The sequence below is a fragment of the Lepidochelys kempii genome, chromosome 4, assembly GCF_965140265.1.
Source record: "Lepidochelys kempii isolate rLepKem1 chromosome 4, rLepKem1.hap2, whole genome shotgun sequence".
NCBI classification, from domain to species: Eukaryota; Metazoa; Chordata; order Testudines; family Cheloniidae; genus Lepidochelys; species Lepidochelys kempii.
Genome location: NC_133259.1, coordinates 80,896,470 through 80,922,140, shown reverse-complemented (window position 1 = coordinate 80,922,140; position 25,671 = coordinate 80,896,470). Strand labels below are relative to the sequence as shown.

Sequence of the window (25,671 nt, the reverse complement as noted above, 5' to 3'; positions counted from 1 at the left end):
TCGGCGGAGCTTTACCTCCCAACCTGGGTGGAAATGGGACGGGGGTAAGAGGCACCTTACGTGATCTGAAGCTGACCGCCCCATAGCTCCATAGCGGCGCTCCGCTCCGCCAGCCGCCCCACAAAACTCCTTCGCGCAGCTGCACTCCGCTCCACCAGCCGCCCCACGAACTCCTTCGCTCAGCTGCACTCCGCTCCGCCAGCCGCCCCACGAACTCCTTCGCTCAGCTGCGCTCCGCTCCGCCAGCCGCCCCACGAATTCCTTCGCTCAGCTGCGCTCCGCTCCGCCAGCCGCCCCACGAACTCCTTCACTCAGCTCCACGGCCCACAAGCAGCTCCTGCCATCCACACACTGCTCCGCGTCGAACTGCTTCACCAGCCGTCCCGCAAACTGCTCCACAATATATCTTCAGGCTCCCCCACTACTTAACACAACACTCAGTGATTTCAGCTCTTAGGTGAATTCAGCTTATAGTAGGGGAGCCCCAGTGCTGGTGCACTGTCAGCCCAAAGTGAGCTCAGCAGCCTATAACTAGACTTCTAATGAAATCACAATTAGCTCTGATATTCCACAGTGGAGAGAGGAGGAAGTGCAATCAGCATGTAAGGCCCTCACCAAGGGGCCCATGCCACCAAGTATTAATACTTGTCCCCAGCCTCTCTCCATTCACACAGTTTTGGAACCCATGACCCTTGCGTAGCGAGTGCTACTTAGATGATGGTGAATCCCTCCATCGTAACAAAAGGCCACGTACAGTTCCAAGCACAGTTCCCATAATCAGGGTAATAACAATTTATTCTTCCTGCCCCAATAACAGAGACACTGGGGATCCCACAGCAGCCAAAGTGACCATTTGGGCAGCTATGGTCTCATTCTAGGCGTGGTGGGTGTGCCTATGCAAATGAGATCGGCCCCTGAAGTTCTTTTCCACAACTTGCCACACCTCACCACCAGATGTCAGGGTGGAGCTCATCCTGACACTGCTTACACTGAGGAGAGATTCAAGTCTGATGTTTCTTTCCTTTTACCACAAATTCCTGAAGTGCTGCATTTAGCAAGTGGAAACCAATATTCTTTTCAGTTAGGGGGACTGTATTCTGCTGTCTCTAACATATTTGAATTCCTAATTTTCAAAAGGGTCTCCATCAGCTACCCCACCTGTGTCTCCAAACTCAATTTTCCCTACAGTTTTTCTCACTTGTTATGCCCCCCAACATCCTCTTTCTTAACCACTTCCTTACTATTGGCTTCTTCTGCATTGATATCTTTTCATTTCTCCTTGTGGTTGATACTGACTTTGCGACCTGTGTACCCAGTGCCTTTCCTTTCCTTCGCTAATTTACCCCTGTAATGAGACACGTGACCTTTTACAAACAGACCACAGGTCTGCAGCATTATCCTGTTTCTATGGTGACCAGACATTAAATGTGAAAAATCGGGACGGGTGGGGCGTAATAGGAGCCTATATAAGAAAAAGACCCAAAAATCTGGATTGTCCCTATAAAATCGGGACATCTGGTCACCCTACCTGTTTCACCCAAAACAATGGCATTCTGGAGGCTGTACATATAGAGGGACCGTTGGATTCTAGGCTATGGAAAGAAATACCCTATTATCCCTAGCCTACTCTGCCACAGACTTCCTGAGCGATCTTGGCTGCCCTAACCTTTGGCTTATAGAATGATTCTTGCTCTTACTCTCTAGCCCAGTGAATCAGGCAGAGGAGGAATTTGGCCAACAGCCTCCTACACCCTGGTCAATGGTACCACTTCTTCTGGTTGTGCTTTATGCAGAGCCCAATTCAGTAGGCATGCTCTGAGACACCTACCAGACTGGGGCCCCCCAGGCAAGATAGGTGGGGGAATGCAGAGTTTCAGAATTCTGCTAGGGCTTAGGCATGAGCTATATGCTGGGCATCAGGACTGAGGCAGCAGTCTGAATGCTCACCCATGAAATTTAAGTGTCCAGGGAGTTTAGGCACCTACAGGGTTAGCAGAACCCTAGCAGGGGTTTTGAGGGGCTCACTTTTGGATTTAAGTGCCTTAAGCGGAAGTTAGGCACCTAAATCCCTTTGTGGATTTAGCCATTGGCCTCTCTGTGCATCAGTCTCCATCCATAAAATGAGAATAACAGTACTTTCCTGCTTCCCAGGGGTGTGTGAGGATAAATAGATTAAAAGATTGTAAGGCACTCAGATACTATTGTAATGGGAGCCATACAAGTATCATAGAGAAAAATGCAGGGAAACAGGGCCAGAATACACACAAGCTCCTTTTTCATCAGACTAGAGAGATATGTGGAAGGAGCAGGAGCTCTGCCTTTCTCCACTCTCAGACAAAAGGACAAAGAACCCAAGAAAGGCACTGGGTAGCCCTGTGAAAGCCGAGGAAGAGAACTGTTGGATTTATTTATCAGTGGAAATATTGTTGACTGAGAATTTTTTATTGGAAGCCTAGTGCAGGAGAAAGTTTGAACAAGGTGAGAGAATGGCCTCACCTTGTTCAATGGCAAAGAGGCAGACTGGGCTTGAGGCCTGGAATGGGCATCTGCATATTTAGCTGCCGAAGTTTCTGCCCGTCATGTCCAGTTCCACCACGAGGAGGAAAAAAAGCCTCCACCCTAGGTAAAGACTGGGAAAGATATTTTTTCCCTTGTTAACATGGAAGGGGTGGAGTTTTTGGTTTAGCTGGATGGCTAAACTACCCAACCAGCAAGAGGGAAGCTGAGGCAATAGCTGTAAGAATTAAAAAGAAAAGGAGGACTTGTGGCACCTTAGAGACTAACAAATTTATTTGAGCATAAGCTTTCATGAGCTACAGCTCACTTCATAGGATGCATTCAGTGGAAAATATAGTGGGGAGATTTATATACATAGAGAACATGAAACAATGGGTGTTACCATACACACTGTAATGAGAGTGATCAGGTAAGGTGAGCTATTACCAGCAGGAGAGCGGGGGGGAGGGGGGCGGAAACCTTTTGTCGTGATAATCAAGGTGGGCCATTTCCAGCAGTTGACAAGAACGTCTGAGGAACAGTGGGGGATGGGTGGGGGGAATAAACATGGGGAAATAGTTTTACCTTCTGTAATGACCCATCCACTCCCAGTCTCTATTCAAGCCTAAGTTAATTGTATCCAGTTTGCAAATTAATTCCAATTCAGCAGTCTCTCATTGGAGTCTGTTTTTGAAGTTCTTTTGTTGAAGAAGTGCCACTTTTAGGTCTGTAATCGAGTGACCAGAGAGATTGAAGTGTTCTCCGACTGGTTTTTGAATGTTATAATTCTTGACGTCTGATTTGTGTCCATTTATTCTTTTACGTAGAGACGGTCCAGTTTGACCAATGGACATGGCAGAGGGGCATTGCTGGCACATGATGGCATATATCACATTGGTAGATGCGCAGGTGAATGAGCCTCTGATAGTGTGGCTGATGTGATTAGGCCCTATGATGGTGTCCCCTGAATAGATACAGACTAACATGGCTGATACTCTGAAACCTATAAGAACTAAGTCATTGCAACACCTTTTTCTAGTTTACAAACCTTTGAATTGACTAAGTGGAATTCTGTGTCACAGGTATTCAGTGAATAATTTCTGTGTACAAATTTCATCCCAAACATTGTGCAGTTTAGCTGTTTACTGCTCTCTATTTTAGGTGTGTGATTGGCCAGTAGTATTGTTTCCTGTTCCTGACAGGGTGACTAAAACTTTTATACATACTTTATTCACACTGTTTATTATTTTATTTCTGGCACAAATTTTTGAAAGAATGATTATTTGTGCTAAAAACTATTAAAATCTCAACTATTCAGATATTAACATTTTCACAAAACCTCAGCACTTGTCTGAATACAAGAGCAAGCTCAAGTTGCAGTGGGGGAGGTTTAGATTGGATATTAGGAAAAACTTTTTCACTAAGAGGGTGGTGAAACACTGGAATGCGTTACCTAGGGAGGTGGTAGAATCTCCTTCCTTAGAGGTTTTTAAGGTCAGGCTTGACAAAGCCCTGGCTGGGATGATTTAACTGGGAATTGGTCCTGCTTTGAGCAGGGGGTTGGACTAGATGACCTTCTGGGGTCCCTTCCAACCCTGATATTCTATGATTCTATGATTCTATGAACTTGCTATTTTTGTTCATGAAATTATTTACAAGTCACTTTTTGAATTATTCGACCAGCTCTAGTAAAGAGTGGATGTGACCTCTGAATTTCAAATTAGAAACAATTTATCTTCTCTGAGTCTTTCATGGACATCATTCAATTCCTGGCTTGCGCACCCATACACACAGAAAATTGTATTTGCATTTCTCAAAGATATTTGTAATTAGAAAAATATTAAAAATCATTGCATTAACTGTCACAGTACAAACAGATTATTTAAGATATATTGTTTTATTGATCTAGGGAGCAATGTAGCAAAGTCAACATTTTATAAACAAATTCACAACACTGTAAGACAACAATGTATTACAGAATGCATCCGATGAAGTGAGCTGTAGCTCACGAAAGCTTATGCTCAAATAAATTTGTTAGTCTCTAAGGTGCCACAAGTATTCCTTTTCTTTTAACATATTAAGTGTCCCTCTGTTGCAATTTTAATCTTTCCATTTTGTAACATCCCCACTATATTTTTACATGGAAATGTACACTGTGTAATATGTCTTCAGTTTAAAAATATCTTTAACTAATAACAACTTTATTGAAAAATAATGCATATTGTCCAGATAGCTAAAAATAGACCAAGGTTAGGTACATTAAATACATTACCAATATTTCCTATATGAAAGTATTGTAAGGTGGGGGATTCCAACAATTGGAGAGGGGTCCCAGGTCCCAGCCACACACCTCTTCACAAACACCAACACTCTCTCCTACAGGGGTCAGGAGTATGCACTACACTTAACAATAGAACAACACTTATCTCACCCAAGCAAACAAGGAGTAGACCTAGGTCAGGAACTCTAGCAGGGGTTATACAGACTTTCTTGCCCCGATAGAGCCGCAGTCCCTCCCGCGCTGGCTGGCTAGATACACACAGACTCTCTGCCCCATGCCAATGCAATCCCCCACCCCTTGGGTCAGGCTAACCTGTGAGCTCAGAACAGTGGTCTCAGCTGTCTTGTGAACTCCAGGCTATGCATTTATGAAAGTCCCCTTTTGCAAGCAACTGGCTCTCCTCCCAGCAGCTCCAGGTTCAGTCTCTCTCTCTCTCTGCCCCAGCTCAGGGCTACTGCTTGCTAGCCAGCTTCTTCTTTATTTCTTCTCTGAATCTTCCCAGGCTGGTGAACCATCCCACCTCCTGTCTGCTCATTGGCTCAAACCCTTTCAGAGTTAATTCAGTGTCCTTGTTTTTGAGGGGCACTCCCCACACAGTCAATCAAGTGTGTGCTTCATGGAGTTGTAGAGAGAGAGAAGAGCTTTCTGCCCAGCCCCACAGTACAAAATCATAAACTGCCATGATATTTCACTTCCGTGTCAGCTCTTTGTCCACCCTGTGAGAATAGCAGCAATTCATGACTGGGGGGGGGGTCAAATTCTATTCTCAATTACTAGGTGCAGCACCAACTGACTCAAGTAGGATTTGGACCAGGAGTCGGATCTCAGAGCAGACTTTGACCCTGAATGTCAAATTGTTACAATTATTTGTGCTGGCAACCAAAATTCTCACTTTGTGCACAGGCCAGGCAAACACAGATCCACCTTGTGCTGGAGTAACTGCTCTATAACCTATGTAACCTATCCTTGCAACAAAGCCCGATGCCAACTCTGTCCACATATTTATTCAAGTGACACCATCATAGGATCTAATCACATTAGCCACGCCATCAGGGGCTCGTTCACCTGCACATCTACCAATGTGATATATGTCATCATGTGCCAGCAATGCCCCTCTGCCATGTACATTGGCCAAAACGGACAGTCTCTACACAAAAGAATAAATGGACACAAATCTGACTTCAGGAATCATAACATTCGAAAACCGGTAGGAGAACACTTCAACCTCTCTGGCCACTCAGTAACAGACTTAAACGTGGCAATTTTGCAACAGAAAAGCTTCAAAAACAGACTCCAATGAGAAACTGCTGAGCTTGAATTAATATACAAAGTAGATACTATTAACTTGGGTTTGAATAGAGAATAGGAGTGGCTGGGTCATTACACATATTGAATCTATTTCCCTATGTTAAGTATCCTCACACCTTCTTGTCAACTGTCTAAATGGGCCATCTTGATTATCACTACAAAAGTTTTTTTTCTCCTGCTGATAATAGCTCATCTTAATTAATTAGCCTCTTACAGTTGGTATGGCTACGTCCACCTTTTCATGTTCTTCGTATGTGTGTGTGTGTGTGTGTATATATATATATATATATATATATTCTTACTATATGTTCCATTCTATGCATCCGATGAAGTGGGCTGTAGCCCACGAAAGCTCATGCTCTAATAAATTTGTTAGTCTCTAAGGTGCCACAAGTACTCCTTTTCTTTTTGCTCTATTAAGGGAGGTAGTTCATCATCCAGCTACCTCAATTTTCTTTTTCTCCTAAGGAAAGACGCTCATCTACTGATTGCTTTTGCGAGCCAAATGCCAGAAACTGAACAAAAAATCCATTCTAATAATTTATAACCATTTGTAAAGAATGTCAATATCATTTAAAGTGCAGAGGTTTATATAAATCTCAATCAGATTTGACTGTTAGCTGAATGTACTATATCATACTATATAATATAAGTTACGTGACAAATTAATCCAACAGTCAAGGCCGCAATAACATTCAAAAATAACTGTGAAAAACACATACATTTTGGAAAATATATTTCCCTCCCTTCAATAGGCACACTGAAAGTCATTTGTGAAATTCTCCCCTCATTCACGCAGGAATAACTCTGTTGAAGCCAGTAAGACAGCACTGCTTTAAGTGAGAGGAGAGTTTGGGACATGCCATAAACTGCAGAATGAACTCAACAACAACAAAAAAACAATTTTGGATGAATAATCGCTAAATGTACTGAGCCAGATCCTGAGCTGGTGAAAACTCACACAGCTCCACTGATTAATTAATTAAGAGACAGTGGGTGGAAGACCACCTCCATACCTTTACCCTTGGGAGAGTGGAAGCTGGGCATGTCCTACACCTTAGTAACTTTTCCTCCAGGGTGAGAAGTCAGTCAGCTGACCATTTCATGGAGCAATATGAATGGTGGTCTCAGAGAAAGTGATGTAAAGTGCCATGACAATGGATAGTAAGGATACAAGGCATTCAACTGTCAATGCTACTTTCTGAGACATCCTGAGCCAACTGAATGGGAGGGAAAGATCACATCCTGAGATAAATATTTATAGGTAAAAGGTCAAGAGATTCTGAAATATTTTGATATATTTACAATTCTGTTAAGTCTTCTTATGTGATTAAAGATGAATAAACTACAGGATACTACTGAGCACATGTTCTAGGATCTAAAATCCTTGTAAGCTTTATTCTTATGACACACACTCTCTTCTCCTCTTCAGCTGGATCCAGATGCCCTTATTTGGGCGAAGAATTAATTCTGCGACCAAATCAAGATCTTCTCGCTTTTGACTTGTTTCCACCCAAAAGCGTTGTAGGATGATGGCTAGAACAGCTCTCTCTTCCACCTGTGCAAAGCGCTGGCCTTCAGGTTAAATTGGAACATAAACAATAGTAGTTTAGTACTAACAGCCCTCATAATTACACTTAAAGATTTCTCACAAAATGCAGCATGGGAATAACTGTGCATCTGCAGTCACAGATTATAAACCAATATGGTCCAAATTCAGGATAGTACAGATATTACCAAGAATGGGATTTGTGATAGATCTGTTTCCTTCCATATCTACAGCAGGAAAGAATCAGATTTAAAATATGCATAGCCTCCACTTGGAGCTTAAAGTTGGCCTTAAAGTTAAACTTAAACTTAAAGTTAAAGTATCATGGAGGAAAACCTAATACAAAATGTGACCCTGTTATGTTACATTTAGGCCTAAATGAGGAGGAGGAGGAAGAGAAGGGCTCAGCTCCAGGATCACCGCACATGGACAGCAGGAAGAGGAAGAGCACACATAGAAGGAAAAAAGAGAGAGCTTTGTTGATTTCATTGTTATCCTAAAAGTAGAGTGTGCTGGTGAAATAGGGAAGGGAGAAATTAGACAAATAATCAAAGGTTTAAGAGAAAAGTAGAGAGAGGAGAAAATAGAAAGAAAAAGAAAAAGGAGCTAAGCAAATTGACAAGGGTCACAGACCAGGCAGCTAGCCAAAGATTATAGAGGCAGAGGATTTTAAAAGTTGTGTTGTGCTGTCTGTGAGAGCTATGGCGGTTTCCTGCAATATCTTTGGGAGATCTTACTGTATTAAGTTTATATATCATTGTGGGCCAGGGATTATATGTAATTCCATGGGGCAGGTAACCACAGCCCCTCCAGGAACTAAGAACAGTTGCAAGGTGATAAGGCAAATTCACTCAGATAGTAAAGCCTCCAATGAGGTACCACCACCTAGAAAGGCCCGCATATACTAGTTCAGACTGGGTTCTCCAGAGGCCAACAGACAAAGAAAGGACTTTTGGATAAATAGTTTGAATTTAAACTGACTTGGGGCCTTCTTTCTGACCCAGCAAATAGACAGGACTTGCTGTCCACAGGAAGGGCCCCAATCTTTTGGGAAGGGTTGGAAGGACTGAAACCAACCAGAGCCCTTGTGGAGATGGGGGTAATCTTTGATAAGTTTATTAGTACATGTGTAGTAATGTGTATATGTGTAGTGATGTGTACTTTTTGTTTGTTTGTTTTTAATATGTTTTCTCTGTAATGCTTTTATCTTAAGAAAAAGTGTGCTTGCTTAGAAAAAGCTGTGTGGTAACTTATAATGGTGGGTCCTTTTTCTGTTTATAGTCTCTGAGGAGAAAATCAAAGCAGCTCTGCATAGGCAGTCCAAGTTGCTGGGAAATTCACAGGAGGCAGGGAACTCTGCAACCTAGAAAAACCTTGGTCAGGAGGGAGAGAGTCATGAGTCTCCACCCCAGAGATGTGATGGCTGAGGAGCTGGAAGCCTAGAGTGGGTGCCCTTGCTGATCATAAAGGGAAAACATATATGCAGTTGCTTTGAAGTCTGACAGTGTCTCTCTCCCTTCCCTCAACCCCTTCTCTGTACATTGTCTGTTCAGACTGCAAGCTGCCTAGGCAGGAATCTGTATGCCTGTAAAATACCTCAAACAATTTGGGTGCACTAGAAACAATAATTAGCCTGATTATGATAAGTTAGATCGTCTTTCAATGTGCAAAGATCTGCTCAAGAGTAAAACGTAATCTTTGGCTTTGTTTGTTTGATTTGGGTTTGGTTTTTTTTAATTAACTTCATTTGTATTTGGACTCCTAAGAATGTCTACTTTGTATTGCTGACAGAAGAGTCTCAACAGCTGTTGCTGAGAGCTTTGCCTGCAATTGTGCTTCTGTCATTGGGACTGACCCATTCAAAATGGAATGAAATCCTGAAAATGAAATGAGATCAGAACAACAGAAATTTGCCTTCCTCTCAATACTTTGCATCATTCATAGTTAATGTGGTAGAACAGAACCTCCGGAATAAGGATCCACAAAGAAACAGTTCCTTTAATGTCACACCAACTATATACTACATACAATTCTCCAAAAGTTGTTTATTTCTGAACCTACACAACTGTGTTAGGTGCTTCAGAGAAACAAGTGCAGACACAGTCCCTTCCCTGGACTGCTTACAAGTTTTAGGAGCTCAGTGAACACCTCAGCAGTTACTGCAGAAGACTGAAAGGGGGTCTTAAATTTTCTCCTCCAGGCTGCAGTCCACCAGTGGTTGGGATCATAGAATAGCCAGCAAACATATCCCAAGGGGAGGGAGAGAGAGAGTGGCTCATGCTGTTCCCTAGTGAGCTGCCATGGTGTCTTTGAGTGGCTCTGAACTCTGATGGAAACCAGGCCCAGCCCTCTTGAGACAGAACTGATGTTAGCATGACACAGAGTTACATGTGGATCAAGTCCCAGTAAGGAGGAAACAAAGTAGACTCTGAAGAACCCCATGGGAAGAAAGAAAATGTAAATATTTCATCAGTCTGAAGAATGAGGTACCAGTAAGAATTGCTCTGCCTCAGTTATTAAGCACACAGGATTACATTTCCATTCGAATGCATAAGCTCTGCTGTGGGTACTGCAGCAAAGGTAACTTCATCTAACCAGTCTTAGTGGTAAGTTCAATAACCAAGTATGAAGGCTATCATGAGGCAACCTTGTGTGGGGCATGCTACACAGCACCCTCCAACAGCAGGCTACAGCATGACAGGTGCCCCTGCCTCAGTTTCCCCTTTTTGTTCACCTATGAAACAGTCTCTCAGTGTCCAATACAAAGCCTGCCACTCAGAGTAATTTATTCAAATATACCAGTGTATTAATTCCCCCAAAACCCTTGTAGAAAAACCATTCTTGACAAACCCACAGTAAGCATAAAGGTACAACTATTTTTCCATTCCCCTCCAGGTTACCTCCAGGTTACCCACTGGCAGTCAACAGCAGTCCTGTGTTCCCAGACCCTTTGACTCCTGATCTAGGCAGGGCCTGCTCTCCAGGTAATGCACCAGAGAGTGACCAGTCTCATGATTCTTCCCACAGCTCCCCCAAGTCAGGTCTCCCACAAGAGAGCTCTCCACAGCATTCTATTCCCCAGGTCTCGCTGTCTGGGAGCCCTACCCCTGCTCAGGGAACATCCTTCCAGAGTCCACCCTCTTGCTTCCAGGCTCAGCTTCCCCTGGCCAAGCTGGATCTTTCCTTTTTGCCTCGCGGCCACTGCCCAAGCCTTCTGCTCATCAGGGTCCCAACTTCAGTCAGTTCTCACCAGCAGTTCTGTTCCAGCTCTCCTCAGAACTCAGCTGTAACTACCAGGTCTCTTGTAGCTCTCCCAAGCAACGCTTGACAGCTCTTTCCTGGTGCTTCCTGTCTCTGACTCCTCTCAAGCTCTGATACTCCATGTCTCTGGCTCACCGTTTCTCCTTCCCTCTATGGCCCAAGTATCCTCTCTTAAGTCTAATGGGGAGGAGGGGTCAACTAACCAGTCTTAGGTGCACTGATATATTCCTTCATAAAGGGCCAGTGTTAGCCTCCCAACAGAGGCCTATTACACTTTGGTTTTTATCACCTACGTACCAATGCAGTTTCTGGATCCAGCAGAGAAGGGCACATACGCATATATATGCCTTCCACTAGAATTCTCAGGGAAGAATCGCTCAGGCCTGAATTCCTCAGGATCTGGGAAAACCTCTGGATCTCTGTGCAGTGCATAAGTAACAATGATTACCTGTGTACCTTTTGGTATCTTAAATCCTCCTGCAAAAAAAGAAACAACAAGCCGGTAAAGTAAGTGGCTTCCTATAAATGGATAGAAAGCACAAAAACGGTTCTTTACTTATGCATCACCGTGACAGCAGATACCTCTCATACCTAAAAATGATGAATACAGACAAGGCTGAGATCTACTACCTGTAAACATCCACAAAACTAACTCATCCTCCTCCTTCAAAACTCTCTTTTGCAGCGAGCCCTTCAAAAACTTGACAATGTCTAGACCAGGGGTTGGCAACCTTTCAGAAGTGGTGTGCCGAGTCTTCATTTATTCACTCTAATTTAAGGTTTCACATGCCAGTAATACATTTTAGCATTTTTAGGTTTCTTTCTATAAGTCTATAATACATAACTAACCTATTGTTGTATGTAAAGTAAACAAGGTTTTTAAAAATGTTTCAGAAGCTTCATTTAAAATTAAATTAAAATGCCGAGCCCCTCAGACCGGTGGCCAGGACCCAGGCACTGTGAGTACCACTGAAAATCAGCTCACGTGCCGCCTTTGATACCCATGCCATAGGTTGCCTATCCCTGGACTAGACTACAGTTGTGCTGACGTAAGAGGCTAACCTGCTAACCAATAGTGTCTTATTGCTTTCTTGTACTCCACATTGGTCTGTCTGTATCCATCTGCTCTTCCTTGTCTTATATGTAGATTGTAAGTCCTTTGGGACAGGGAACATCTTTTTGTACTTTCTTTGTACAGTAGTACCTAGCCTAAAAGGGTCCTGGTACATGGCAGGGGCACCTACACACTATGAAAATAAAAAATAATAATAAATACTACTACTTACTAATATGGCAATCTTCACTTGTGGTGCGGGCAAAGGATGGAACAGAAGGGAAGAGACGAAGGGCTTCTTTAATGACACACTCAAGATACCGGAGCTTCTTAAGGTCATCCATTGTGACAGGCCGGTCAGAGTTCCCTGATCAGAATGACAACAGGGGTGTGAGAAACAACTGTCCTAATCAGACTAAAGACACAAGCTATCTTAAGGGGCTCCCAACTCTCTTAAATGCTGACAAAAGTACAACTCCACCACTGGGCTTACATAACCTTTGAATGGGCTAGAGTTTACATCATTGCCCTTCTCCAGTGCTTAAAAGAACCCAGCTCCCATCGAAAAGCACCTGGAGACCCAGAATTCAGTCACTGAGGATTTTCAGCTAGGATTGCACAAGATCAACCTCCCCACATTCAAATCCAAAAAGAACAAAAGGAATTAACTTAATTCTTAAGTACCAACTTTATAATGACAAAAACATAATAATAATAGTCATAATAACAACTTAATTTCTACATCATAACATGGCTCCTTTATAATCCACATACATGATCTTCACAATTAAACATAACAGAAATAAAGAAGACAAATTAAATCTTAACAGGTCAGTCCCCACAGAAACACAGTGATAAGAAACTCAGAGTTCCCAAAAGCTAAGGTAGAATTCACCTGAGTCTCAGTTACAGTCTGCTGAGTTAAAAGCACTGCAGCAATAAATTCTTTCCTCTTGCTTGCAGAAACCTCCAACTGGAATTCATGCAGACCGTTCCTCTTCCTCTGCTGCAATCACTCAGTTAGCTAGCATGGGTGGCGGGTATAATAGGCCAGGGGAGGCTAAGCCTCCCCTAAGCCAAGCCCTGGCCCTGCCCATGCTCCACCCTTTCCCCAAGCCCAGTGCTGGGGATGGCTGGGGTTCCTCCAGCTGTGGGGGTGGGGGAGCTCAGGGCTGTGGCAGATGGGAGCGGTGATGAGGCGGGGCCTCCTGTGGAAGGGGCGGGGCTGCATAGCATCCCCAAAGGGGGGGCACACACTAGTCAGCTAATTAATTAAACGAGCACTCACTTTAAGTATACAGATTAAAAAAAACCTGCTGCAAAATACTTCAGAATTAATTACAACAGCCTGCTTTCAGCTCCTGTGGCTCAGCTTCTTCGAACCCACACAAGGAACATGGTCTTTTGTAAAGCAGCTGCCGTGACTACTAGCCCTCATGGAGTTTGAGTCCAGTAACAGGGAACCTTTTGAGCATACCCAAAATTGCCACCCACAATTCCAGAAACTTCTGAGTGTGGAGAGTTAATTGTGCATTTGCCTAGCAACAATGACCCAGACACAACTCATTCCTACCCCCTACAGATCTCTTAAAGAGATATCTCCCTGTTAGGCATGTGGGTTACACTTATGAGTTTGAATCATTTGTCCAAATATTTATTCTTGTGACTTTCTTCAACTACAATTATTATTATTAAGCCTACAATTTAATCATGGGTATTTTTAGTAAAAGTCAGACAGGTCACATGCAATAAACAAAAATTCATGGTGTGATGCTCAGTACCTCAGGGGAAACACCCCGCATCCCCATGTTCATCCTTGTAAAATGACTGCGTGGTATCCAATGCAAAGTTTGTCATGTCAGGTGTCTTTGGAAGGCAACATGAGCATTGTTGTTATACTGATGTTATAGTAATTGTTGTTATAGTAATGTTATAGGTTGTAATTTCATGTACATAATTATGAGGCTGAAAATGTGTCTTCATGGCTTAAAGTAAGCCCAGGCAAAAAGTCCCCAAGAGCAGAGGGGCAGTTCACACCTCATCAGGGCATGTATGGGACAAACCCAGCCCAGCCTCACAGGAACAAAGGACACTGGCTTAGGCAACAACAAAGGATCTGTTGGACTTTTGAGTGAGTCACTCCCCTTCCTTTGGTCAGTTTGGGACTGTGATGAGGTAATGCTCACCTGACTCGGGGGACCGGGGGGAAGGGGCGAAGCCAAGAGGGAAGAAAGAACATGATAAAAGAAAAAGGAAGAGAGATTTGCCATGCTCTTCCTCTCTCTTCTACCTCCATCTACAGACACCACACCAAGCGACTGAAGCGCTGATCAAAGGGGAGAGCCTGGCTGAAGGGCAACCAGCCAGCTTGTGGTGAGACGCATCTCAGTTTGTAAGGGCACTGAAAGTGTTAAGATCAGCTTAGAATGCATTTTACTTTTATTTCATTTGACCAAATCCACCTTGTTATGCTTTGTCTTATAATCACTTAAAATCTATCTTTATAGTAATAAATCTCTTTGTTTATTCTACCTGAAGCAGTGTGCTTGGTTTAAAGCGTGTCAGAGACTCCCCTTGGGATAACAAGCCTGGTACATAGCAATTTATTCGTTAAACTGACGAACTAATATAAGCTTTCAGCATCCAGCAGGCATAACTGGACACTGCAAGATGGAGGTTCCTAGGGTTTGTGTCTGGGACCGCAGATATTGGCTAGTATCATTCAGTTGCACAATCCAAAGAGCAGCTTACGTGCCAGAGGCTGTGCGTGAACAGCCTAGGAATGGGGGTTCTCACAGCAGAGCAGGGTAAGGCTGGCTCCCAGAGTCAAGAACTGGAGTGACCTAGCAGATCACCAGTCTAGATAACACCAGAGGGGAACGTCATAGATGGCCTGTCTGGGACTTTTCTATATACCCCTGACTAAATCTTAGCTGGGAAAGTGGGACGCTGCTCTGGGGGGGAGAGGCTAGGGGGACATTGCTCAGGGAGGGCAGGGGCCAGTGGCACCAGCTGTTGGGGGCTACCCCGCAGCAACTGGTCCAGCTGCCCTCGGGGCCACCCACTCGCTTCTGCTCCCACCACCCCCACTGCTCAGGCAGTCCCCGGGGCCAGCTGCTCCAGCCACTGCTGGAGCGGACCCCGGGGCTGCCCCAGCGGGGAACAGTGCAGCCGGCCCAGGGGCCACCCCAGCAGCTGGCTGCAGAGCTGCTCCAGCAGTGGCTGGAGTGGCTGTCCCCGGGGCCAGCTGCCTGGGTGGCCCTGGAGTCAGGCACACCGGCTGCTGCAGAAGTCATGGAGGTCATGGAAAATCAAGGAATCCGTGACTTCCGTGACCTCTGGGATAGACTCAGAGCCCTACGGATTATTTTTATTGCAGTAGCACCTAGGAGCCCAAGTCATGGACCAGGATTCCATTGTGATAAGCGCGGTACAAATATACAACAAAGAGATGGTACCTGCCCGAAAGACTTTGCAATCTTTGAGATCTGTCATACTTCCCTTAGCATCAAACCAACTACCACTGGCGTGTCTTTATACACAGAAGAGTTACAGCATGTACAGTGGCACAGCAGGTGTTTATTTTCCTTTATAAATCTCTAGATAGAAATGACTATTAAACCATATACTGTCAGTGCAAACTTACACCTACAAAGAAGCAAAGGATAGAAACTAACCAAACACTTCATCCAATTCTCTGTGAACTTTCTTCTGGGCTTCTGGATGACATCCAAGTAAGTAGATGGCCCAGCTCATAGCAGCAGCTGTTGTATCATGCCCCTAGAGGTACAGATTTACTCAGATGTTCAGATCTGCATTATCCTCATGAATATGAAATTAAATATATTCAAGGAATTAGAGATATTTTAGTGATGTAGCCTAACTGTATAGATACAGAGTAACAGCCGTGTTAGTCTGTATTCGCAAAAAGAAAAGGAGTACTTGTGGCACTTTAGAGACTAACCAATTTATTTGAGCATAAGCTTTCGTGAGCTACAGCTCACTTCATCGGATGCATACTGTGGAAAATACAGAAGATGTTCTTATACATACAAACCATGAAAAAATGGGTGTTTACCACTACAAAAGGTTTTCTCTCCCCCCACCCCACTCTCCTGCTGGTAATAGCTTATCTAAAGTGATCACTCTCCTTACAATGTGTATGATAATCAAGGTGGGCCATTTCCAGCACAAATCCAGGGTTTAACAAGAACGTCTGAGGAACGGTGGTGTTATCAGGAAGATCACCGATGGATTGTAGTTTCCTCAGGAGTCAGTGGTGTCTCGAAGGTAGTTGGGAGTGCTGGTAGCGTAGGCCCTGAGGTGATCTTCCTGATAACACCATCCTGGCCACTATGGATGTAGAAGCCCTCTACACCAACATTCCACACAAAGATGGACTACAAGCCATCAAGAACACTATCCCCGATAATGTCACGGCTAACCTGGTGGCTGAACTTTGTGACTTTGTCCTTACCCATAACTATTTTACATTTGGGGACAATGTATACCTTCAAATCAGCGGCACTGCTATGGGTACCCGCATGGCCCCACAGTATGCCAACATTTTTATCGCTGACTTAGAACAACGCTTCCTCAGCTCTCGTCCCCTAACGCCCCTACTCTACTTGCGCTATATTGATAACATCATCATCATCTGGACCCATGGAAAAGAAGCCCTTGAGGAATTCCACCACGATTTCAACAATTTCCATCCCACCATCAACCTCAGCCTGGTCCAGTCCACACAAGAGATCCACTTCCTGGACACTACAGTGCTAATAAACGATGGTCACATAAACACCACCCTATACCGGAAACGTACTGACCGCTATTCCTACTTACATGCCTCCAGCTTTCACCCTGACCACACCACACGATCCATCGTCTACAGCCAAGCTCTGCGATACAAGTGCATTTGCTCCAACCCCTCAGACAGAGACAAACACCTACAAGATCTCTATCAAGCATTCTTACAACTACAATACCCACCTGCAGAAGTGAAGAAACAGATTGATAGAGCCAGAAGAGTTCCCAGAAGTCACCTACCACAGGACAGGCCTAACGAAGAAAATAACAGAACGCCACTAGCCGTCACCTTCAGCCCCCAACTAAAACCCCTCCAACGCATTATTAAGGATCTACAACCTATCCTGAAGGATGACCCAACACTCTCACAAATCTTGGGAGACAAGCCAGCCCTTGCCTACAGACAGCCCACCAACATGAAGCGAATACTCACCAGCAACCACATACTACACAACAGAACCATTAATTCAGGAACCTATCCTTGCAACAAAGCCCGTTGCCAACTGTGCCCACATATCTATTCAGGGGACACCATCACAGGGCCTAATAACATCAGCCACACTATCAGAGGCTCATTCACCTGCACATCTACCAATGTGATAAATGCCATCATGTGCCAGCAATACCCCTCTGCCATGTGCATTGGGCAAACTGGACAGTCTCTACGTAAAAGAATAAATGGACACAAATCAGATGTCAAGAATTATAACTTTCATAAACCAGTCGGAGAACACTTCAATCTCTCTGGTCACGCGATTACAGACATGAAAGTTGCGATATTACAACAGAAAAACTTCAAAACCAGACTCCAGCAAGAGACTGTTGAATGGGAATTCATTTGTAAATTGGATACAATTAACTTAGGCTTGAATAGAGACTGGGAGTGGCTAAGTCATTTTGCAAGGTAACCTATTTCCCCTTGTTTTTTCCTACCCCTCCACCCGCCCCTCTGAAGTTCTTGTTAAACTCTGGATTTGTGCTGGAAATGGCCCACCTTGATTATCATACACATTGTAAGGAGAGTGATCACTTTAGATAAGCTATTACCAACAGGAGAGTGGGAGTGTGTGTGTGTGTGTGGGGGGGAAACCTGGATTTGTGCTGGAAATGGCCCAACTTGATTATCATATACATTGTAAGGAGAGTGATCACTTTAGATAAGCTATTACCAGCAGGAGAGTGGGGTGGGGGGAGAGAAAACCTTTTGTAGTGGTAAACACCCATTTTTTCATGGTTTGTATGTATACGAACATCTTCTGTATTTTCCACAGTATGCATCCGATGAAGTGAGCTGTAGTATTTATACAAATACTTGTAGTATTTAATCAAATAAATTGGTTAGTCTCTAAGGTGCCACAAGTACTCCGTTTCTTTTTGTACAGATACAGAAGAAAAGCTAAGAATATATGAATCCATGTAACAATCCAGTACCTAAGATTGAACTGGAAATAACCAGTTGTGTAATATGATGGATGGAGACTAATATGGGGGCGGGGGCAGAATCATAATGTTAACAAGCAGACTTGTTAACTTTGCCATCCCTCTTCTATTACATAGCTAGTCTATGCTGACCCGGTGAACGGTCTTCCTCTGCATTCAAACTCTGAGGAAGAGGTTTGCTATTACTTCCTTTTAGACATAAACTGGTTGACTCACTAAATCTCTCTGGACAGTCACAATAATTTAAACACTATACAGTAATCTTAAAGTCACTATTTTCCCCCACAGTCAATTGTTGGAGGGACATTTACCTTTCTTCACTGCTTTACAATGAAATATAAAGTATATAAGTTACTCACTATTATCTTTTTCATCATGGGACTGTAAATACAGTATTACCATCAATTACCACAAAAGGGCATAGGAATATAATTTTCCTAAAATTATATGTTATAAACATAAAACTGATCCAGTCAGGTACTGTATGCTAATGAAAACAAGGGAATGTTCACTAGCAACAGATTTGATCAATATCTTAATTTTAATCAAATTTGCTATAATCGAGCCCCAGATTAATAGTGACCATGGTACAATTAATTCCACTGCCTCTGGGAATAAAGAGTTACACCAGCAGAAAACGAGCAATACAGCAGTGAATCAGGCCCAGTGCGATCACTTCCAGTTATCCTGTGTCACAATGGATATAACAGTAATGGAAAGGTACTAAAGACAGCTGACAACGCGATTAGTAGCATGGAGAGATTTCAGTGTGGGAAGAGATTAGCACAGTTCATATCAGGTGCAGCAATTTCTTTATTTCTAGGTATATATCTATCTAGTCTAGGTAGGTATTATACAGCTTCCTCACTAAGAGCCTGATCCAAAGTCCATTCAAGTCAACAGAAAGACTCCCTTTGACTTGGATAGGCTTTGGATGAGGACCTACAGGTCCAGGCCTGCAAACCCTGGCCCCTGGCAGTAGTTCCACAATAGTCATTGGACTATTGGTGTGAGTGGGGAGTGCTCACTTTGCAGGACTGGGCACATAGTTCTGCCAGTGCAACTTTCTACCACAACATTTCAGAGTAACAGCCATGTTAGTCTGTATTCGCAAAAAGAAAAGGAGTACTTGTGGCACCTTAGAGACTAACCCATTTATTTGAGCATGAGCTTTCGTGAGCTACAGCTCACTTCATCGAAGCTCATGCTCAAATAAATGGGTTAGTCTCTAAGGTGCCACAAGTCCTCCTTTTCTTTTCACCACAACATTGCAACTCACAATATTGAAGATTTCTTGCTCTGGATATATTTTTTATTCTGAAGAATGAGATTCTATATTGCAATATGTGCATCAGACTCTTCTTACATTCCTCCTACACAATTACAGTTATGACTGAATAATAAAAGTAAAGCTTCTGTTCCAGTAAGAGGAAAACTTCAGTTCTGTAACAGATCTCAAGTTCTGAAAGTCTACAGCTCTTTGGGGTACCTCAAACATGAAAGTATCCACTTCCTCTCGAATATCCATGTAACTCAGTCTGTTCCCTTTGTCATCAGTTGCATTCAGAAGCATATCAAGAAAAGCTCTTCTCTTTTTGGATCCACTTTGTTCACATTTGCCTTCAAAGTCAGTTTTATGTTGTTCATGGTTCTTTATTTCACGGGATTTTTCTGCAATAATCTTTAATATAGAAATGTATACATAGTTCATGGCTTAAATTCCACAATCTAATGATGTGTGGCCCCTGTTTGTATATACTTAAAAATAATTTTTATCCCACATATTTAAAAATTCACTGTATCCCTGACTCTATACTATGCATTGGTTGGGGGTAGAAAAGGACCTATCCCATCCCCCTCGTACTTGTTTCGCTATTGCACGTTGAGATTGCACTTGTCCATGCAGTGAATCATATATATTCTGAGGTTTTATGTCCTGCTTTTTCACAAACAGGCTACTTAGGAGTATGCACCTGTGCTACAGACAGGAACACTTTGTTGACTCCTTGCTTTGATTGTTCTTCATTTCTGAGCCTCAGCACAGTGCTGCTGCCTTAGCAGGCAACATCACAAAACTGTATAGTAATGAGGCATTGCACAGAATGCAAATCAACACCAAAAGGATGAAGAATCCCATTCAGATGTGGTACCTGAGTCTCCTGGCCTTTTCACTGGTGTAACTCCATTGACTGCCATGGAGCTACAGTGATTTAAGGGCTGATTCCTGCGCCACTGAAGACAATGGGCATAGGGACTGACTCTAAATGAGAGGAAAATCAGGTCCTGTGACTGAACTTTCTTCTTTAAAGGGCAAATTCTGATCTCAGATATGGGTGCACAGCTTCCATTAACTCAACTTCCTGTCACCACAGAACCTGGTCTTTAGGTAGTAATCACTTTGTATTGCTTGATTGAAACAGATTTAAAAATAAAGGTAGGGCAGTTTTTAAACTCTTTATTTAAAGCATGGAATAATAAAGAATGAGTCTTAGCATTTGCAACAGCTGTGATTTTTAGAGCTGTTACAAGACTAATGGTGAAGTGCTAGATTATTTTAAGCTGTTCAGTACACTGTATGTTAAGGGAATTAAGATAATTTTCTGTGGCTTCCCCTCCTCCCCCAACTAAAGTGTACAAGTATAAATGGTTGTACTATTCCCATGTAAGTGTTACCCTTTAGCTGAAACCAACACTCAGGCAATAAATTCTTAGTTATCGTGTCTTTCCCTTCAGGGCATTCCTTTAGGGCCTAAATATTATAAACATTCTGTTTTCCTATCTCAGACACATCTCTCAGATAAGGTGATATTTCCAATGGTTGAATGCCCAGCCACCACATTCACAATCTGAAATCTCTATATTTACTACAGTATTTCTCTCCTTTGACTGGGACACAATAAAAAAAAGGAATAACAGGGTTACATTGTCAGTAAAACTGTGAAGAATCTTGAGACTTCTATTATGTTCCCTTCCTTCTTGGAACATAAGGTATATCAAGTCAGACCAAAACCAAGGACACCTCTGTCTCTGATGAAGGAGGCCACTCATCCTAGGGTAACAAAAATAACATTAAATTATAGTTATTTCTGAAAAACATCCCCAGCACATCCACAAGAGCCTAACAGGGTCTAAATTTCCTAGTCGGGGACACGATGATGTAAGTACCATCTGATGTTCCAGACACAATCATTTTCTCTAGTCATTAGGGATGCCATCAATCCACTTTTTATTATTAATTACAATGCTCAGTATCATCTATCTTATTTTTCACATTTCTTTGGACAGAAATGCTTCTGTCAGGTTGTGACAGGAGTGGTCTGTCCCCTTAAGGGTAGTAGGGCCTAGGGATCATCCCACCTCTGTCCCATGGTGTGGTCCTTTTAAGGTTTGGTATCCAAGAGTCTAGGAAAGTGACATAAGGCAGATATAAGGAGAGAAGAAGAGGTTCAAGGAGAATAGTCTGTATTTGAGGAAAACCTGTGCTTCTATTCCTTCAAGGGGCCAGAACCAGGAGCCTTGCAAAGAAAAGGTGGGGCAAGGCTTCTCTCTCCCAACCAACCGGAACCAGCTCAGGGAAAGAGGACTGTATCTATGCTGCTGCCTCCTCCCTCAGAAGAGGGAGACACCAGCAGGACAAGGTGACCTGCTGAACCCCTGGAACCTAGGGACTAACTGGAGAAAGAGACTAGGTGAAGGAGAAGGTGGTTGAAAGCAACAGCTGGGCTGTGCATGTTACTTCAGACCATTAAGGGGCACTGTGGGCTTCATGTGTCCCAAAGGGAACAGCTTGATAGAAAACCTCAGCCACAAGGGAGAGAGCTGTTAAGACCCCACAGCTTTTGGGGAAGCTATGTAAACTAAATAAATCTGAGCCCAGGAGAAGAGGAAATGTTTAAAGACTCCAGAGGCGAGTGAATTTCTTCTGAACTCCTATAGAGAGAACTGCGGGAAGTGTGCCTGTAGGATCTCACTGTGCCACAAGGGGAATTGCATAGCCCTCTGCCACACAAATTAAATCTATTCCCATCTAAAAATCAGTATTAATAAAAAAAAGTTGGTCACTATGAGAAAAGAACATGTGCCCCCATTTTCTCTCACACAAGTATATTTCTGTACTAGCTCTGATGTCAGTGGGTATACTGAGAACAAAAGGTTGAGGGTTTTTTTAATTAAATCTAACAATTTACATGACCTTTCCTCCAATTTCAACCTCTCCACAATTCAGAAGCATAAGCAATGCCATCTGATAAACAAATTATGGAAAGAAATTCTGCCAGGACAATTTTTCAGTGAGACAATCACACAATTGTGACTAAATAGAAATTATGGAACAGAAGTATTAGCCTTGCCCTATGAGGGGTTTGGCCCAGGCATTTGCAACATAGCTTCAAATATTTTACAAAACCTAAGAGTCAGTCACAAAAGAAATCATTGTCATAGAATTTAAGGCAGAGGGGACCACCATATCATTTAGACTGACCTCCTGTATATTACAGGCCACCACCGCCACCAACACACTAAACCCAGCAACAGCAATGAGACCAAAGTATTACAGCCCAGAGGAGACTAGACTATTATGAGCCACAGAGAATAACAGGTATTGCGGTGTACCAGTGCCAAAGGCCCATGCAATGGTAGGGAAATTAATAAATGAGGAATACCCAGGTAATCCTGACATGTGACCTGCCCCCACATACTGCAAAGGAAGACAAAAACCATCCAAAGTCACTGCCAATCTGACCTGCGGACAAGTCCTTGCTGACCTTATATATGTGACCTTAGCATGTGAGCAAAAACTATCCAGCCAAGCACCTGCGAGAGAGAATGCTTAGTGCCACCTCAAAGCACTGGCCCTCCCCGTCCAATAGCCCATCTCTAGCTGTGGCCATCTCCGATGCTTCAGAGTAAGGAGACCAATCATATCCTCTCTGAGCCTTCTTTTTGCTAAGTTAAACAAGACAACTCTTCCAGTCTCCTCTCATAAAAGATAGACTCTCCACTCCATTGATCATCCCATTAGCTCTTCTCTGCACCTGTTCCAGTTTGAATTCATCTTTCTTGAACATAGATGAACAGAACTGTACACACTATTCCAAATGAGATCTTACCAGTGCCTTGTACAATAGCATCAACACTTCTCTATCTCTAGTAGAAATGCCTTGCCCAATATAAACTAGTATTTGAGTTGCCTTTTTCCGCAGACACATTACATTGGTGGCTCATAGCTATCATGTGACTGAGGGTTGTTCAAATATGATCTTATACAACCTTTTAGGGTCTGATACTCATTTATCTCTGGCAGCATAAAGGAACCTTGAAGCATGAGTAAATTAAAGATGCACCCACTTTATGCTACTAGAGTAGTATAAACGGACTTTGGTGCAAATGAGAATCAGGTACTTTAACTCCAAATTAGGCCATATTTTATGTTGATATATATGCAACATGCAACTCCATTGAAGTCATGCACTGTAGCACTGCATCTTGCGTACGGTTTTTTTTGTTTGTTTGTTTGTTTTTTGGTCTGGTTGATTTTTCTGGTTTTTTTACAGTACTGCATCCTGGGTGCAAAACATTACCATTCTAATCAGATAGCATTTCACTCCCGCTTTGCACCAGTGGGAATGATTGGACAAGGTGCAAACCAACAGTGAATTGGGCCCAATGTGCTATGTGGATTCAATGTCCCACCCTCCAGAGAAGGCTCAAAAGAGCCATGGCGGCTATTCCAGCCAATATTAGCCATGGAGAGACTGAACTGCAACTGAAACCTGTTCACAGGTTGGAGCAGCTGGTCTTGTGCAGCCATTATAGAGGTTTCCTCTGTGCATGGACAGCTTCCATAGGTTCTACCATCGTCCTGACACCCTACCTCCATATACAGCCTCCCTCAGCCCCACAGATAAGCAAGGGAGGACCAAGGTGGCACAGAATGCCTTGTACAGGTCTACGCCTACTTATAAACAGCACGGACATATTCAGAATCCTTATTGTTCTGTGCACCGACATTCTTGCCCATCGCAGTTTCTAGAAAAAGAGAAAAGATAAATTTACTAAAGTTAACTGGGTGAAAAGTCAAATTCATTGACAACATACGGCCAGGTGTTGCATGAAAGCATTGCAGCCATTTACATCCTCATCTCATGGCATTTCTCTTTTTATAGAATATGTACTCTCTTTGTGAGTCTAGTCCTAATATCCCTATTCCTTTCATCCTCCCTCAGTTTAGATTCCATGTCCCTGTTTTACCCCATGGACAAAGGATTCTCATAACACAATATTTGATTGTTCAGACAAATACAAAAATAATTAAAATAGAAAAGACGCATTCAGTGTAGATAATGCAGAAGTATTGTTACAAGACAGGCAGGGCCTTTTTGTCAGTTATCTCAACTAATGAAATTGCAGCATTGTAACTGCTGTACCTTAAGTCTCCTTATCATTTACAGCACTTTTATAGCGACTGCTGAATCATCACCAGGACTTACCACAGATTATATCCAGGGCACAGAGAGTGATGTCTAGAAAGCAATCAAAGGGCTCTTTGTCAACGTGCTTTTCAAGTTTATCAACCAAAATAGTGGCTTGTTCATTCATAACTTCTAGAAAATCAGCTAAGATTGTGAAGTGGAATGTGGGAGTTATCATTTTCCTTCTGGAACGCCACTTATCCCCAGTGCTACAAAGTAAAGCGTTGGAAATTAAGCACAGTATAAACAACTCATCAAAAAGGAAATAATAAAACGCTTGAGTAGCTACATCTTGTAGACAGGTTCTTAAAGCTAATATTTGAGAAGGTTGCCAATGGCCAATGTAGTCTCTCTGTCAACCCATCTTCATTAATGACATTGATAACTAGCTCTAATGATTTGTAACATTTTAATACATAAATTAATGTCGGTAGTTGCAGCCAGCACCAATCACCATAAGGGGCAAAGTGGAAGTACATTTTGCTACAAAACTCTTCTAATCATACAGTGCTACTAACAGCTTGGTGCTAACTGTAGCTGCTGCAAGATAAATACTGTGAACAAAGTTAGGCACTTGGGGTGGAAGTGGGTGAGGAGAAGGGTAAATAAAAAGGCCCTTGTTAAATATTTAGTATCCCAGCCCTGGCTAAGCTTGTCTTCACTGATAATCGTAAATGGTGGCTGCCCTCATTTTTCCCCTATGTAGAAAAGTGAGGGTTAGGGATAGTTATAGCCTAATATGGATCTAGTTTTTTGCATCAGTATCATCTACCAACCGTTACTCAGAGAAGAGGATTCATCTCTCACAGAGCTGTTAAGGTGGTGAGACAGACGCTGGGCAAGTATATGTTTCTGTGGTCCCTCCCCCGTGCAGGGAGCAGGGTGCCCCCAAACAGCGCTGTCTGCAGAAAGAATCAGCACACAAGTAGCTGTTTCCATTGCAGTGAGTCCAGATAGTTTCCCCTCTTCCCACGGAGCTCTTTTGGGATACTTGATCCCAGCC

At 43.1% G+C, this 25,671-nt stretch overlaps 1 protein-coding gene across 3 annotated transcripts in view; it reads right to left on the bottom strand.

Moving 5' to 3' along the window:
• Nucleotides 1-4,406: 4,406 nt before the first annotated feature.
• Nucleotides 4,407-25,671, bottom strand: part of LOC140910580 (cytochrome P450 4V2-like) — a 38,463-nt gene continuing 17,198 nt past the window's right edge. For 2 of the 3 annotated variants that reach the window (XM_073341867.1, XM_073341869.1), the window contains 8 exons: nucleotides 24,687-24,877; nucleotides 24,156-24,225; nucleotides 21,121-21,247; nucleotides 19,688-19,879; nucleotides 15,627-15,729; nucleotides 12,182-12,316; nucleotides 11,193-11,372; nucleotides 4,407-7,660 (listed from right to left, as the gene is read on the bottom strand). In XM_073341867.1, coding sequence (XP_073197968.1) covers nucleotides 7,488-7,660; nucleotides 11,193-11,372; nucleotides 12,182-12,316; nucleotides 15,627-15,729; nucleotides 19,688-19,879; nucleotides 21,121-21,247; nucleotides 24,156-24,225; nucleotides 24,687-24,877 — 1,171 coding nt within the window. In that variant the 3' untranslated portion in view covers nucleotides 4,407-7,487. Of the gene's footprint in view, nucleotides 7,661-9,614; nucleotides 10,063-11,192; nucleotides 11,373-12,181; nucleotides 12,317-15,626; nucleotides 15,730-19,687; nucleotides 19,880-21,120; nucleotides 21,248-24,155; nucleotides 24,226-24,686; nucleotides 24,878-25,671 lie in introns of those variants that run through there. The other variant, XM_073341868.1, reaches the window with a different exon arrangement.